Raw genomic sequence first — 14,540 nt, forward strand, 5'->3', positions numbered from 1 at the left:
ACTGATTAGTTATGTATTTTGTAGTAGTTTTATAAATGTAATTTTATTGTTTATTTTATCCTGTTTGCCATGATAATTATTTCTTAATATTGGTGATATATAAATATTTGCTGAATAAATATTCTAGGAAAGCAGTCTTATTTTAAGGCAACTTATGCTGCATGAAAGAAGAGGCATTTAAAGAATTTAGGCCACTTACACACTTCTTTTGATCTGACAATCCATATGTAATCTATTTTTAACTTGCTAAATTGCAAATGTATACCAAATAAAATACAGCCTTTTTCGTCTGAGTAAAGTATCATAAAACACAAAACAATGCTATCTTTGTCATGTATGTTTTCCCTGTCAGTATTTTCCTCTTAATAGGCCTACGTTTCCTCTCTCTTAGCTCTGTGAACAATTTTTTTTTTTGAATGATCATATATCTGCAGTGTTTCTCCTTACAGTGTGGTAAATTTCTTTGTTCTTTTACTTGTGCTGAAAATCACATTCTCACAATGCCTTACAGAGCTGTTGCAACCTTCATGTAACCCCCCCCCCTCGGTAAAATGGCTGTATTCATTCATGCAGTTTTTTCTGTTTGTTCGGTTTTTAGTCACTGCGGCTATTATGTATGCTCATAAGTATTTATTATTCATAATGTATGGAGGTGCCAGGGATTGAGCATGGGGCCCTGTGAATGCAGCACATGTACTGTACCACTGAATTACAGCCCTTCTGATATAGGTTGATAGCAGATATAGTAGGGTCAGCATTTCATAGGATCTGAAACTGCAGTAATGAATCTGTAATTTTTAAAAAAATAACTTGTCACTGGGATTGTTTATTCCCAGCTAATGATGATTTGATGGTTCAGTTAGTAAATGGGAGTGGTGTTTTGAGAGCTTTTCACTTTGCTGAAGGATATTTTTAAAAGCACTGCTTGCTTTACACCTTTCTGCATTATAACCTTGAACAAATCATGATAATTGGAACATTAACCTAAAATAACAATAATTGTAAAAAAAACCCAACAACAATAAATCAGTTAATACCAATGGTTTAACAGAGAGCTTGATGATATATGAGTGTCTAGGTGGGCTTTTTATTTGATTTGTCCTTTAATGCTGACTTTGATGTTTTAATTACTTGCCATACTGCCTCTTTCTCTGGCTTTAAATTGTTTTAGTTGCTTGGTGGTGCATTTTTGAGGATGTTCACTACCTTGGACATTATTAAGGCAAGATATCATTTATCTTAATACATAATAAATATGGATTTTTTTACATCACCAAAAATCAAGACACACTAATACTGGCAAGAGTTCCATTTAATCCTCAGATTGAACAAAAGTAAGTAACATTATACCTGTTTACAGCTAAGGGAACTGGAGCGATCTAGTTACTCAGTACATGAGAGTAAAAGAATGAGGAACAGAATTGGTTTAATTTTTTGTTCCCCATCAAAGTATCTGTGTCATATATGGGAATATGCATGAAGTATGGACAGTTGAAAGTTCTAGGAATGAGGAAGTTTCAACCTCCTGTCAGCCGTGTGCTGAGGATACCACTTAATGAAGTCCTCAAAGGCAAGCTGATAGAGGCTTAGTGTGAGAGGCTGTGGCCCAGGGCATCTGGCTTCCAACTGAACTGTCATTTAAACCCAAGTTTCCTAGATCAGATTTCCAGCACTATATAAAAAAGTCATATTGGTTATACAGAGAGATGTCTGCATTTTCAGTGTATCCAGGGCAGTGTTGGAGCAGCAACTGAGCAAGTGAGTTGGACATTTAAGAGCCTGGTATAGAGTTTTTAATCCAGTAAGGGTCCAGAGGAGACAGAGACATATTAAGACTGTTAGCCTCTCCTCTTCCTGGTCATCTGCTTGGTGTTTGAGGCTGGTTCTTCTCTCTCCTCTGAAGTAAACCGTTTTTCCTGAGGAGCCCCCTGGTGACAGAGCATTTGAGGCCCATGGGGCAAAAGGGAAGAATCAAAGATCAACGCAGGGCTTGCGATGTTGCCATTGGTGTAGTGGGGGCAGTAGAGCCACCAATGAAGTGGGGGAGCTTCAGGCTGTCTTCTGACTTCAGGTTCCTCTGGGTTCTCAGTTGCACTGTGGTTCTCTATGAGGTCTCAAGACAATCTCAGAAAAAAATATCCCCGGGGTCTGGGCAGTGTCAGGTCTTGACACCATGGTAACTGGACAAAATTTGGACTCTTTGGCTTAGCACCTACTTTTTTGACCAAATCCTAGGAGTCTGTATCAAACTCCTATGTAGCATAGTAAATGTTTCTAATTTTGCATGTGGGGTTTTTTTTTGGAGGAATTTTTGCTAAACTCTTCAGTCTTTTATCTTGGTTGGGACTCGTGTGTTGTCTGTAATGTGGAAATCAATGACTTTACTGTATTTCATCACAACAGTTGTTTTGTTTTTTTAAATCTTATATTGATCCAGACTGCAGATGATGTGATGCCTGTCTTGTAAGCTACAGGAAAAATGTAAAGAAATGCTACAGCTTCCTTTTCAGATTTGTTATTCCACACAGTTCTCTGGTTTCCAACCCTGGTAATGTGAGAATGAAGTGATATCACAGACAGTAGATTATTTTAGGGAAAATTATTGAGGATTCCCCCCTACTACTACCACCTTTGTGTTTTCTATCTGTTGTATTCAGCTACATGGATGCTTGTTAACAGAGCTTCAGCCATCATGTTGCCTGAGGCATGGTTAGTGCCTTGGGAAGATTTACATTAATCAAACACAAACAGACAGTGTAGCGTGAAGAAATTTCTCTCCCGCCAGCACTGCTCACAATCCTAATTATGTTTATTGGGGCAGAAAAAGAAAACAGCCCTTCCATCCTTGCCCTCCTTCCCCTGGGCTGAATTGGTTATGTCTCCGGAAGAGCAGTGAGCTGACTGCTCTCTGCACTGACCTGCTGACCTCCATTCTCCCTTGTGGGAGGAAGGGATAGGATTCCTGAATGTTGGTGCTATTTTTATAGTTGCCAGGTGTAAACTTCTGGAAGTCCTTGCAGGATTAGAACTCTAATGAGCAGATGAATTCTGCATATAGAAGTGTTCTGGACTGGCGCACCACATAAAAGTTGCCAACATATCTATATGAGAGAGAAGTGCCAAAGAAAGACAGGATTTAGAACTAATAAAACCATCTAGTTGAACACAAAGTAGATTTGGAAGTGTGGCCAAAATTGACCAGGCAGTAAAGGGCAGGGATTGGACAGTGAGCTGGACTGGTAGGCAAGCTGGGATATTTATTGTTATAGTTACGTGGGGCAGTCCTAAAAAGAGTGGGCCAGAGGTCTTCTTGCAAACAGAATAAACCCCTTGATTGGTGGAAAATCTGCACATTTAGGTTTTTTTTGGGAAGGTACAACTTCTTGGAACCGAGGATGCGAATTCAAGGCATTTTTTCTCCCTTGCCCTCATTCCTCCAAGGTGCACTTCTCTGCTTAAAGCAGTGAGAGTCAAGATTGCCTTGGGTGGGGGATCTCTAGTACTTGGCTTTGTCTTCTAATTGCCGTTCTTACTCCTACACAGTTACAAGCTCACCAGGCATCATTTTTAACTACATGCACCCTTTTTTGAGCAAGGGCATAGCTCAGTAGCACAACAGCTGCTGTATACATAAGATCTCAAATTCAATCCCCAGCATATCCAGCTATGGATGAAAATGCTCTGTCTGTAAATGTGGAGAGCCACTGCCAGTTAGTGTAGGTAGGAAGTACAAGCTACCGCCCACTAGTGGGCTTTTCAGGATTCTAGGTGGGCGGTAGGGGGTTCTATGGCACAAGCTGAATCCTCCTTACATCAAGCACTGGTGGGCAGTAAGGAAATTTTACCTTCAAGAAACATGCATTAGTGGGTGGTAGGTATAAAAAGGTTGACTATCCCTGAGCTAGATGGACCAGTGGTCTGACTTTGCACAGGACAGCCTATGTGTTCCTATGTTTATATTGGGAAGCAAAGTAATTTGCTGGCAGACCTAAAGAAATGATGGCAGTTAGATATTAAATTGTAATATATAGATACAATTTATTCTATGAAGAGATTAGAATAAACCTATATATTGAGATGTGAACACCACAAAAAAGAACTGACCCAATTTGTGGCTGTAGTATCAGTGATTTTTTTTACTCCCCTCACACTGCTATTGTGATTATATTTTTAAATATCTATTTTTTTGGTCTCTAAGATAGCTAAACACTCAGACCTAAGCTGTCCTTCCTCCTACTGGCTGAAGTCCTTTCCCGAAGATGTACGTAGATGCTGTTTTCTTCCTTTCCATTAGCAGTCTTCACTGATAATAGCTAGGAGGGAGGTATGAAGAAACTCCACCTCTTTTTGCCTATCCCAAGTGGACTGACCAAATGCATTTTCAAGAATATCAGATGAGCATTTTTAAGGAGCCACCAAAATCAGATGGGGTGGCTGGGTTTCTTTAGCAATTTGACCTTCATCAGAAATAGTACTGCTGGCTAATTTCTCTGGTCCCTTTCAATCCAGGTAATCTCTGTAAGTCTTTGTTTCCTTGTTCTGATGTGTGATGTGGGAAGAGGGATAGAAAACAGCTTTTCTTGGTGCAGAATAATAAAAGGTGAAACATTCTTCTTTATGGAAAACAATGTTTTAACAGAGAAGAGAATGCTGTACACAACTGTGTTGTGTTTTGTGGTCTAGCTCCTACTTTTAAAAAAGCATATTTCAAAAAATCTGAGCTCAGCCTCGGTTTGAGAACAAAGGTTTGACAGCCAGGAAAAATGTCTCACACAGAAGAGGCAGACAGCAACACTGTCTCCGCTATGCAGAATCCTCAGCTGAATCCTTATGCTACTTTGCTGGAACCACTCAACCTGCTTTTGTGATTTACCTGTAGGTTAATCTGTTTCATATTCATTTAGTAGTTACTGTTAGGTGTATGCTAGATCATCTCTTATCTCTGTAGTAGTCCTGAATATAGCATATCTCATTCTTATTCTTACCAGAAAAAAGCAAAAAGACTGCTTTTTAACCAAGGGATGTAAATTGATAGGAGTAAATGCTAAGGAACTGTATTTATTTTCCCTCAATTTTTATGGTCTATGGTTCATTTAATAAATTTGACATATGCTTCTAAAGCAGACCAATAGATTTTTGTCATAAGACACTCAAAAGCACAATTGCTGACAGGATCTCTGTGCTGAATTACTATTGCTTTTTTAAAAAAATAGGATGAGGGAGTTAAATTGGTAGTTTGTTTTCTGCAGAACATTGCTGAATAACAAACAGAAAGCATTCTGGAGATTCGGTTGTATTATCAGCAATACGCCATGTGTGGTGAAGCGGCTGTGTGGGTTTCTGACAGCACGGAGAGTGTTATGGTATCCATCATGCCTATTAATGCATGGATGTTAGATTAGATGTGATGGGCGGAGGATGTTGTGAAACCATTTCCTTGAGGGGAAACTGCTTCAAAGGAAGCAGCATTTTTTCATAGGAGGCAGTGTTCCAGTTACTCCTGTTCTAGGGCACAGCTGTGTAAAAAGGGATGTGCTTGACTAGACAAGGCATTGTGAGCTTTCACCTTTCTCTGAACTTAGTGAGAATTGACAACTCTTTGTGCTGAATAGAATTGGACATTTTAGTTTTCAGAGCTGGTTTTGTCAGCGATGGTTCAGCAGAAATATATGGAAGGGAAGGCTTTGGATTACAGTATTTGCATGTCTTTCGTCTAACCCTAGTGATCTCTCTGTCTCTCAGTCTCAGTCTCTTCTTTAAATGGGCAAGTTTTGTGAAGATGATCCAGGACAGATGGAGAAGGGTTGAAACTTAGTGGTAGGGCACATGTTTTCCATGCAGTTCAGCCCTTGGCATCTTGAGGTAGGAGTGGGTGTGACTCTTGACAGAAAATCTGAATAGCCATTGCCACTTAGTGTAGACAACACTGTGATTTAATGTTTTGCATGTTCCTAGATAATATGCAAATGTAGAATAGTGTTCCTGTTCATACTGTACTTCTATTAAATATCTTGCAGTATTGTTCTGCTTTTATTTTTGAAACAGGTGTGCCTCATCTATTCTCTATAAAAAAAATCTTCCTTTTAAATATTATTTGTGTACACAATAGCCAAGTCAGTATATGTGATAAAATATAACAGTAAACTGAGAGGAGAACAGGGTAAATTGATTTACATACAATTTACTTCCCAGGCAGTTTGCAAGGCTATCTTTTTTGTTGTTGTTGTTATTGTTTGGGGTAGCCAAAGCAACATTTTAATCAAATGGGATTCAACTTTTCCTTAAATTGTCACTTTTGATGATGCAGCTAAATAATAGACTAGACAGAATTTCTTTACCTAAAAATACATACATACTCCAGGTAGAAGAAAAGAACTTGCATAACTTATAATTTTAATTATTTATTTCATAAGATGTATATATCACTTGATTGTAAAAATCCTCAAAGCGGTTTACAAAAAGATAAAACAAGAAACTAAAAAAAAAATTCACAACCATACTTTAAAACATACAGCAGTTAAAATACTGAAATAGATAAAAATTACCTCACTGCTAAGCATCAAGCAACATATATATACCCTTTGGCTCACAGGTATTTTGGGACAATGGCCAGATGATTTCTAGGGAAGCATAGTTTGGAATCTCAGTAATGTATAGGTTCTGTCTGCCGAGAAGAATACCAGAATGCTCAGATTTATGAGATCTTAATAAAACTGCTGTGTTATGGGCAGTCCATGAAACCTAAGATGTGGAAACATTCTAGTTTACTAACTAGCATTCCTGTTTAGGCACTTACGTTGTGTAACTTACTGGGGAAGAATGATTTCACTTTCTCCTTAGATCCCCCCCCCCCATTTTGGAGATCTGGTAGCTTTTCCCAACATGCCTGTTGGAATCATCACTATGCTAGATCCCAGAGGTGCACAGGATGTGGCATCAACGCACTGCACTAGGACCGCTGAGCATGTATATGGAAAGAGTTGCTACTTAAACCTCAAAACCGAATGCTTTGTGTAAGTGTGGAATATGCATGATGAGTTGTGTAGGGTGGAATTTATACCAGGTTTGGAGTATCCTGATTCCAAACTTCTCCCAATATGCTTAAATTAAGGGATGACTTCATTCATTTTAATTCCCATTGGTAGTGTCAGACGACGGCTGTATCTCTGTGCAGTGAAAATATGGTCTTTAGAAACCTTTGAGATGGGAAAATTTGGTGTCACGGCACTTAACAATACTGTCTTGTGAGTACCTTGCCAAATGTAAACTAGTTTTGTTCCACAGGTTCAGTGGGCCTAAAACACTTATAGTGTCTTAGATGTAGAATGAACTGCCCCATGGGAAGTACAGTATTCAGGGCTGGAAATGTTTGATTGTAAAACACCCTTCTTTCTAAACAGGCATAATTTCTGCAGCAGCTAAAACCAATCTGCAAGGCTCTGCTCTGGCTGCAGCTACAGAGCAGCACAATGACCACATTGAGAGTAGCTGGGGAAGCCCTCCTTCCTTGCTGGCTCTGTAAATGCAGCTCTTTCTCTGTGAAAAGCCCTGACATCAGCTACTGGAAAAAATCAGAGGACTTGTGTCATGGAACAGTGCTGAGGAACTTGCTTGAGCAGGGTCTGAATGGCTGGACTGTGGCTGAAACTTAAGTAGCAAGACTTTTACACTTCCACCCCCTCTATCTTCAGCCTTTCTCTAACCCTCTTGCTGAGACAGATATTAATCTATATGCTTGAAGCCTGGCTTGGAACAAGAGCAGCACTGTACTTTGTTTCTGGCAATATATGTAAAATAAAAATGCACCTTGCTGTTTGAGGCTGATGAGAAGCTTTGGAATCTCTTAAGTGTTTGAGTGGGTTGCAGAGGAATTGGGTGGGAATGTGAGAAGCAGACTTTGAACACAGCATCCAGGGTTGCACCATGGTGGCTCTGGCTTTTAGTTTTTCCTGAAGTGGCACAGTCTCATCATGGGATGCACATATAGGGCAGAAACAGTAGCCTGATGCATTGATTTCCCAATCAAGCTTAAAGCCCATACTTAGATTTAGTGGGCACAGCAATCTCTTAAAACAATGGCTACTCTTAACTGCCACAGGGCAGTTGCATCAACAAATTAAAATACAATGAAAACAATTTCATTAAATTATTTTTCACTTCGGTATAATTCCCAACTGTGTGAGATCAGCTATCAAATCTTTACCCCACCCCTCCTCTGAAAGCCTGCAAAAAGCAATGTTTATTAACCTGTTTTCTGATAAATATATATAATGAAGAGGCTGGGTACATCTAAGTGGGGAGGAAGTTGCACAGATGTGGAACCACCACAAAAAATGTCTTTGTACTGTGCAGGGACCACTAGTCTCCTCAGATCCAAAGGCACAGGCAGGTTATATGGAAACAGGTATTCTCTTAGATATTTGGGCCCAGGCTTTTAAGGGATTTATGCAGGTGTAAGCACCTTGAATTGGACCCAGAACACAATTAGCAACCAACAGAGCTGCTGTAAAATGTGGTTTATGTGTGTTTGACCTGCTGTCACCATCATGATCCTAGCTGCCGCATATTGGCATCCTTGCATTTTCTGGATTGTTTCCATGGGCAACCCCATGTACAGTGGTACCTTGGGTTAAGTAGTTAATTTGTTCTGGAGGTCCATTCTTAACCTGAAACTGTTCTTAACCTGAAGCACCACTTTAGCTAATGGGGCCTCCTGCTGCCGCCGCCGGAGCATGATTTCTGTTCTCATCCTGAGGCAAAGATCTTAACCCGAGGTACTATTTCTGGGTTAGCAGAATCTGTAACTTGAAGCGTATGTAACCCGAGGTACCACTGTACTGCATATTACAGCAGTTCAACCTGGAGTTTACCAGAGCATGGTGACTAGCCAAGCTGTCCTGTGCAGAAATTTTCACTGTAGCATATAGTTGGAAAAAATATTATGAACTGGTTGGTTGTCTGCCTGTTGCCATAGTATCTAGTTGTTTATTTTAAAAACTAAGTCACATTGGCCACATGTCTCTTGGTATTCAAATTAAAAATGAATAGTACATACAAAAAAATTCTTAACACATTTACTGTATTTATATTTAGACATGCCTACCACTGAATTTGATAACACTGTGAAATGTGAAACTGGATGTTATAACTTGCCTCAAGTTCTGAGTTCCTTAAATCATGAAGCTTTAATGTTATTGCATTGAAGGTGGAGACTAGAAGTGTTTGTAGAACAGCCAGAAATCTAAAGCAAATAATACCGTGCATCATTTTCTCATGAGTCACTTTTTGGCTGTGTCTGCTGTCCTATTCTTCTACTAAAAATGTTTTTGTTGGTTTATGTACATGAAATTTGGGAGCAACTCTGGCAGTGTATATCAGCTGGTCATTCTCCTAGGCCAGAGCTTTTCAAACTTGTCATGTTGGTGACACAATTTTTTAACATGCATCATTTTGTGACACATTAAAACAGTTTTACTAGCAAACCAGAGGTTGAACTAACCCATTTCCAGCCCTGAGAGGAGAGCAGGGAGCGTTCACTTGACACACCTACACACTGCAGCCGACACACTAATGTGTCGCGACATAATTTGGAAAGCTCTGTCCTACACTGACAGGTTTTCTCCAGTCTGTGTCATATAAATCCTGTTGTCATCATTGGAACTGTAGTAAAGCGGTTTCTTTAAGAACTGTGTTTCTCTCACCTAAAACCAAAGCAATGCTTTAGTGAGAGCAAGAAGTATGAAACGGACTAGCTGCTTTATATGTAGTATCTGGAGAAACAGCAGAGGTGTAATCACTGGATGTGAATGTAAATCTAAAAAAACTCAAACCTAAATTGAGACTCATTGCTGTAGTTTGCACCACTACTATACACAGTTCTGCCTGAATCATACATATGGTTGATATATTAGTAAAAATGATTGTCTTCAGCAGACTTGCATGTGCTGTGAATGTTATATAAGTGGACTGAGAAGAAGAAACTCTTTGCATAACTAAATCTTTCTATTTTGTTTAATAGACATTAAAATCATATTTGATTTAATATGCGTTGTTCTATGGTTTGTGGAATATCTCAGAGATTACTGAATTATCCTTTTTAAGGAAGGTGGTCAGAGTCTAGCTTGACTATTTTCATTAAGTGAGCACTAAATAAAAGAATTTTATACTGGAAGGAATAAATGAGACATTATTAGATTCTACTTTTCAGTGAATGAGCCGGATATGTGAAGGATTGTGTGAGGTTACCCTGTGATCATGACTTGCTGGCTGCCCTGCCTCCATATCCCTTCTCTCTCTCTCTCTCTCTCTCTCTCTCTCTCTCTCTCTCTCTCTCTCTCTCTCTCTGTGTGTGTGTGTGTGTGTGTGTGTAGAACGAGAGACTGGGAAAGCTGGCCTGCAGCCCAGGAGCTTCCGGGAATCTATCACAGAATCCCTTTGGAACAGTTCTCCCCTTGACATATGCAACATTGTTTGGTGACTGGCATTCTCATGTAAGAAAGACTGAGGCTAAGGGAGATAAGCTTGGAGTTTATTCTCCCAGAACTGCATTTTGGAGTGTTTACGTCCTCAGGCTTCTGAACAAATCTGCCCTGGTTAACTGCAGATGCTTTGCTGCAGCATGGGGGTGGGGATATTATAGAGAAATGTCAACTGTTTAAAACAGCTGCTTCGCTGTGCAATAATGTTGTATAGCTTGAGCCACCTTTATGAAGGTAGATGTATATAGAATGGAGTTGCCCTACAGATTTACTTGGTGTGCAACAAGTACTTACACACCTTTCTAACTGGTGTTTTTAATAGTAGCAGTCAAAATATGTAGTTGCTAAAAGTAATTAGGCCAAACTCTGTGAGGTTACTTTGAGGTTTGTGTGTGGAGAGAAGCAATAAAGGAATGATAGAGCTATGCTAGAATTCTTATTCGTGTGATTCTTAAATGTTTTAACTATTCTAAACTAATTTTTATTTTGTTTTTTTATATTTCAGGTTTCCCCTCAAAAAACCTACAAGGTGAGTGTTTGATAATTTGACTACCTACATACTACCTACAATATTCTCTTCATAGTCAAGATAATATTGGCAGACTACCATACTTGCGCAGACAAGTGAGCTCTTGGATCCAGCTCGGTGCTTGTGTGTGCTTAAGAGTTCCAAGGGTTATTTACGTATCAGAGATGGATCTGCAACTGCATGAAGTTGGCTTTTCTTAGGCACACATTGCCTCCCTACATACAGGCAACTCCCCATTTTTGTGCAATCTACTTGCACGTGACTGTGCACACACATGATGTTGGGGACCTGGAAATGGGGAGCATCCTAGAGAGTCCTAGTGACTTGCAAGAAGACCCTCACCAGAACCCGAAGAGGATGTTCTATTTTGTTTCCTTGTGAGCTGGAAGCACAGCAGGGATTTATTGAGGTTGCTAAGCCTTCCCACCTAACAGCTGATATGTAGGGTAGCGCAGTGGCCACTACTGTTTCCCTGCACATTAGCTGAGAAAGCCCCGCTGCCCCTCTGGTTTGTGCAGGGGTGTGTGTCTCTGCATGAGCTGGAGGGGCAGCAGCGCTTTGTTGAGCTGTTAGGTGGAAATGTTGAATAGCCTCAACAGATCCCCACTGCCCCTCCAGCTTGCCAGGAGACCTTCCCTGGAGCCCAGAGAGGACATCCTCTTTGGGCTCGGGGGGGGGGGGTCTCCTCACAAGCTACTAGGATTCTCCAGGGTGTTCCCCATTTATGCACATTTCACCGATCTGTGTGGAAGCATGGAACGTACCCCCAGCATAAATGGAGAGTTGGTTGTAAAAATAATGTGGGAAGCCCAGCACTTGTTAGTGTAGGGCTAGGAATCAATCAGAGTTTTTCCATGCAGAAAACTTGGGCACAAAATTGACACCCTCCACCACCCCGCCCCAGTTTATCTTCAGGTTTGTGTCTCCTGTAACTTCTTGCACTGGAAGGCAGGAATTAGGCACGTCTTCCCTGTCTCTTCAGGTGCTATAGAACAAAATGGCTGAGATTACCATAGCTGTGACCATTTACAGAAGACAAACTTGAAGGTAAATAGAGTATGGTCAACTTCATACCCTCAGTTGGGTATTGCAACTTCACAGCCTGCAAAGTTAGGATAGCTTCAGCTCAGCTTTATATAAAACCTTAAATTTTTTAAAATGATATTCTCTGCAGATTTAGACAGCAGAATAGAAGTAGCAGCAAAATTTTACTCCTTTACTAGATACATGTGAGGAGCTGTACAGATTTCTTAAATTCTGCAGGGTCATTTGTGTTTATGATTTTATAGTATCTGTTGTCTTGGTTGATCCTCCATCTTTGCTTCTTTTTGTTTTGCTTCAGACATGGCAGCATTCTGAGCAGAGAGTCTCCAGCAGACAAGAAGCAGAAGGTTGAACGCTGCGTCAGTGCCCAGGACTTCGACCCTACAGGTAGATTCCTCATAGCCTCCCACACAACTCATTGCTTCACAACAAAGTGCTTTTAGAGTGAAAAAGTGACCTAACTTTTTCCCTAGTGTAACATTAAGAAGCTATTGCCGCCTTTCTTTTTCACAGTGATTGCATAATTTTAGATATCCCCTTTTCACAAGTTGAATTTCCCAATGTTATTAACTGTTGTGTTCTTCAGTTATGTAGATAATGACTCCAGTAGTGATAGCTGGGGTGAGTTGGTGGTGGCAGAATCTTTGGCCAAAGCAAATATGATGGACTTCTGTTGTTACCTGTTCTGTTTGATTTGATTTCTTTTATTTTAAGCCTATTTGGAGAGAAAGGGCTATTGGTGGAGCACACATATTCTGGTGGAAGAGGTGTTTTGAAACCTTGGAACCAAGCTATTTGAACTATGTGTTGGATCTCCAAACATTTCTGTTTTTGAATAAGTCTTCTGTGGCTGCATTTTTTTAATTGGACCAGTGGTCTCCTCCAGCACTCCTTCTATACTCAAAATTGTGGTTGCGTTTTGGAAACACTAGAACATCCAGTTGCACATCCTATGTCATTTATCCCTAAGGCTTTAGGAAACAATTATTTAAAGCAGCTGCAGCCCGTAACTATGCAGGTGCCAGTCTTGCTGATTTGGCACAACTGCAAGCTGCATGGGGATTATGCTGATCTGCGTGCATATTTCTGCAATGCAAAGGAGCAGACCATATGACTAGCAGTCATCGCCAAAATGGGTATTACTGAGGGTTTTGTTGTACAAAATCCTGCACACCTTTGCATCTCTTTCCCCACTTCACCTATTTTTAGGACAACATTATTAAACCACCAGTATCTGGGGACCTCCCTTTGGTAGGTTTTATAGCTATTTTTTAATAATCTAAAGCTGACTGTAGCACATTACTGGTCTAGATAAATTATTGGTTACACTTAAGGCTATTCTTTATCTGTGGAGTGAATTTTAAACATCACATGGCTTTGTGACCTGAAGAACTTCTTTTCAGTCTCCTCAGTGAAGTTGTACTTTCTCATTTTGTATTTTTATAAACCTTTAACTGGACATGGCTATTCAACTTTCTTTCTTTTTCCCTATACTTGTAGACCATCTATGTTGCATTCAGAGTCTATTGCTGTCTTGGAAATTAGTCTGCATGTGGAGGTTCCACCCACCCCAACCTACTAACCCAGTGACTGCTGTGTGCTCCTAACTGTATGACTGGCTTGCGGGTGAGCCTCTTGGCCCCATGTGTTGTGTTGCTTCTTGTCTGTGCACCATACTGTTTAGCCTGTTATTTCCCCAAATCATGCAGCAGGTAAGAGGTGACTCTGAAGGTTGCAGAATGTGATATGCAAAGATAGGTCAATCAGGTATTTATACTACATCTTCATGCTGGCTGGGTTCAAGCATGTTGGGCTTGAATTTTGGAGAGCAGGATTCATTGTCTAGTTAAGCTGTGGTATATGCTGAGTTGCTATAATTGTAAATATAATCATTATATATTTATTTATTTATATAATAACTTATTTCCCCTTTTGTAAAATTGAAACAGTTGTAACCTATTTCACTGTTTGTTTACGAGGGTGAGTGAAAACAGAAATATCTATCCATTACTTCATTTGCCCTGCTTAAAACTACTTATTTGTCACAGGAAGGACATACTGCCCATTTTTATGTTACAAGCTCATCCCATTTCTAAGAGTGAGGCTGGTACCAGTTCTTTTTTGTGAAAGTATAACATGTAAATTTGCATCCACAACATTCTGATCGTAGGTGTTCAGGATTCTTTCACCTTTGTATCCTAAGTTGTAGTGATGATCTGTTCCGACTGCCATGAAACATTATGTGATTCTAGCTTAAATAGGGAACTTGGGTAGCAGAGCTGGAACAAAAATATTTCACAGACAGATTCAAAACTTGATTTCATTCCCCAGAGTGGTGGGAGCAGCCCGTTTATTATATGGTGTTGTTATAGAGTAGGGCCTGGATGTTGATCATATTAAATACAATTCAGTAGTTGATATAGAAAAGAGAGAGCTGGATTGTGTTAACATTTTCTTCCTTATAAGAACCTTACAGTGTGATGTTACCT

The 14,540-nt window shown here is 39.9% G+C and overlaps 1 protein-coding gene across 4 annotated transcripts in view; it reads left to right on the forward strand.

The window, feature by feature from the left end:
- Positions 1 to 14,540, forward strand: part of ARHGEF12 (Rho guanine nucleotide exchange factor 12) — an 85,265-nt gene that overhangs the window by 21,536 nt on the left and 49,189 nt on the right. For 3 of the 4 annotated variants that reach the window (XM_081889736.1, XM_081889735.1, XM_081889737.1), the window contains exons 2-3: positions 10,984 to 11,007; positions 12,350 to 12,438. In XM_081889736.1, coding sequence (XP_081745862.1) covers positions 10,984 to 11,007; positions 12,350 to 12,438 — 113 coding nt within the window. Of the gene's footprint in view, positions 1 to 4,491; positions 4,510 to 10,983; positions 11,008 to 12,349; positions 12,439 to 13,551; positions 13,678 to 14,540 lie in introns of those variants that run through there. The other variant, XM_081889738.1, reaches the window with a different exon arrangement.

The sequence above is a fragment of the Podarcis melisellensis genome (genome assembly GCF_964234715.1).
Source record: "Podarcis melisellensis genome assembly, chromosome: 15".
Classification (NCBI taxonomy): Eukaryota; Metazoa; Chordata; class Lepidosauria; order Squamata; family Lacertidae; genus Podarcis; species Podarcis melisellensis.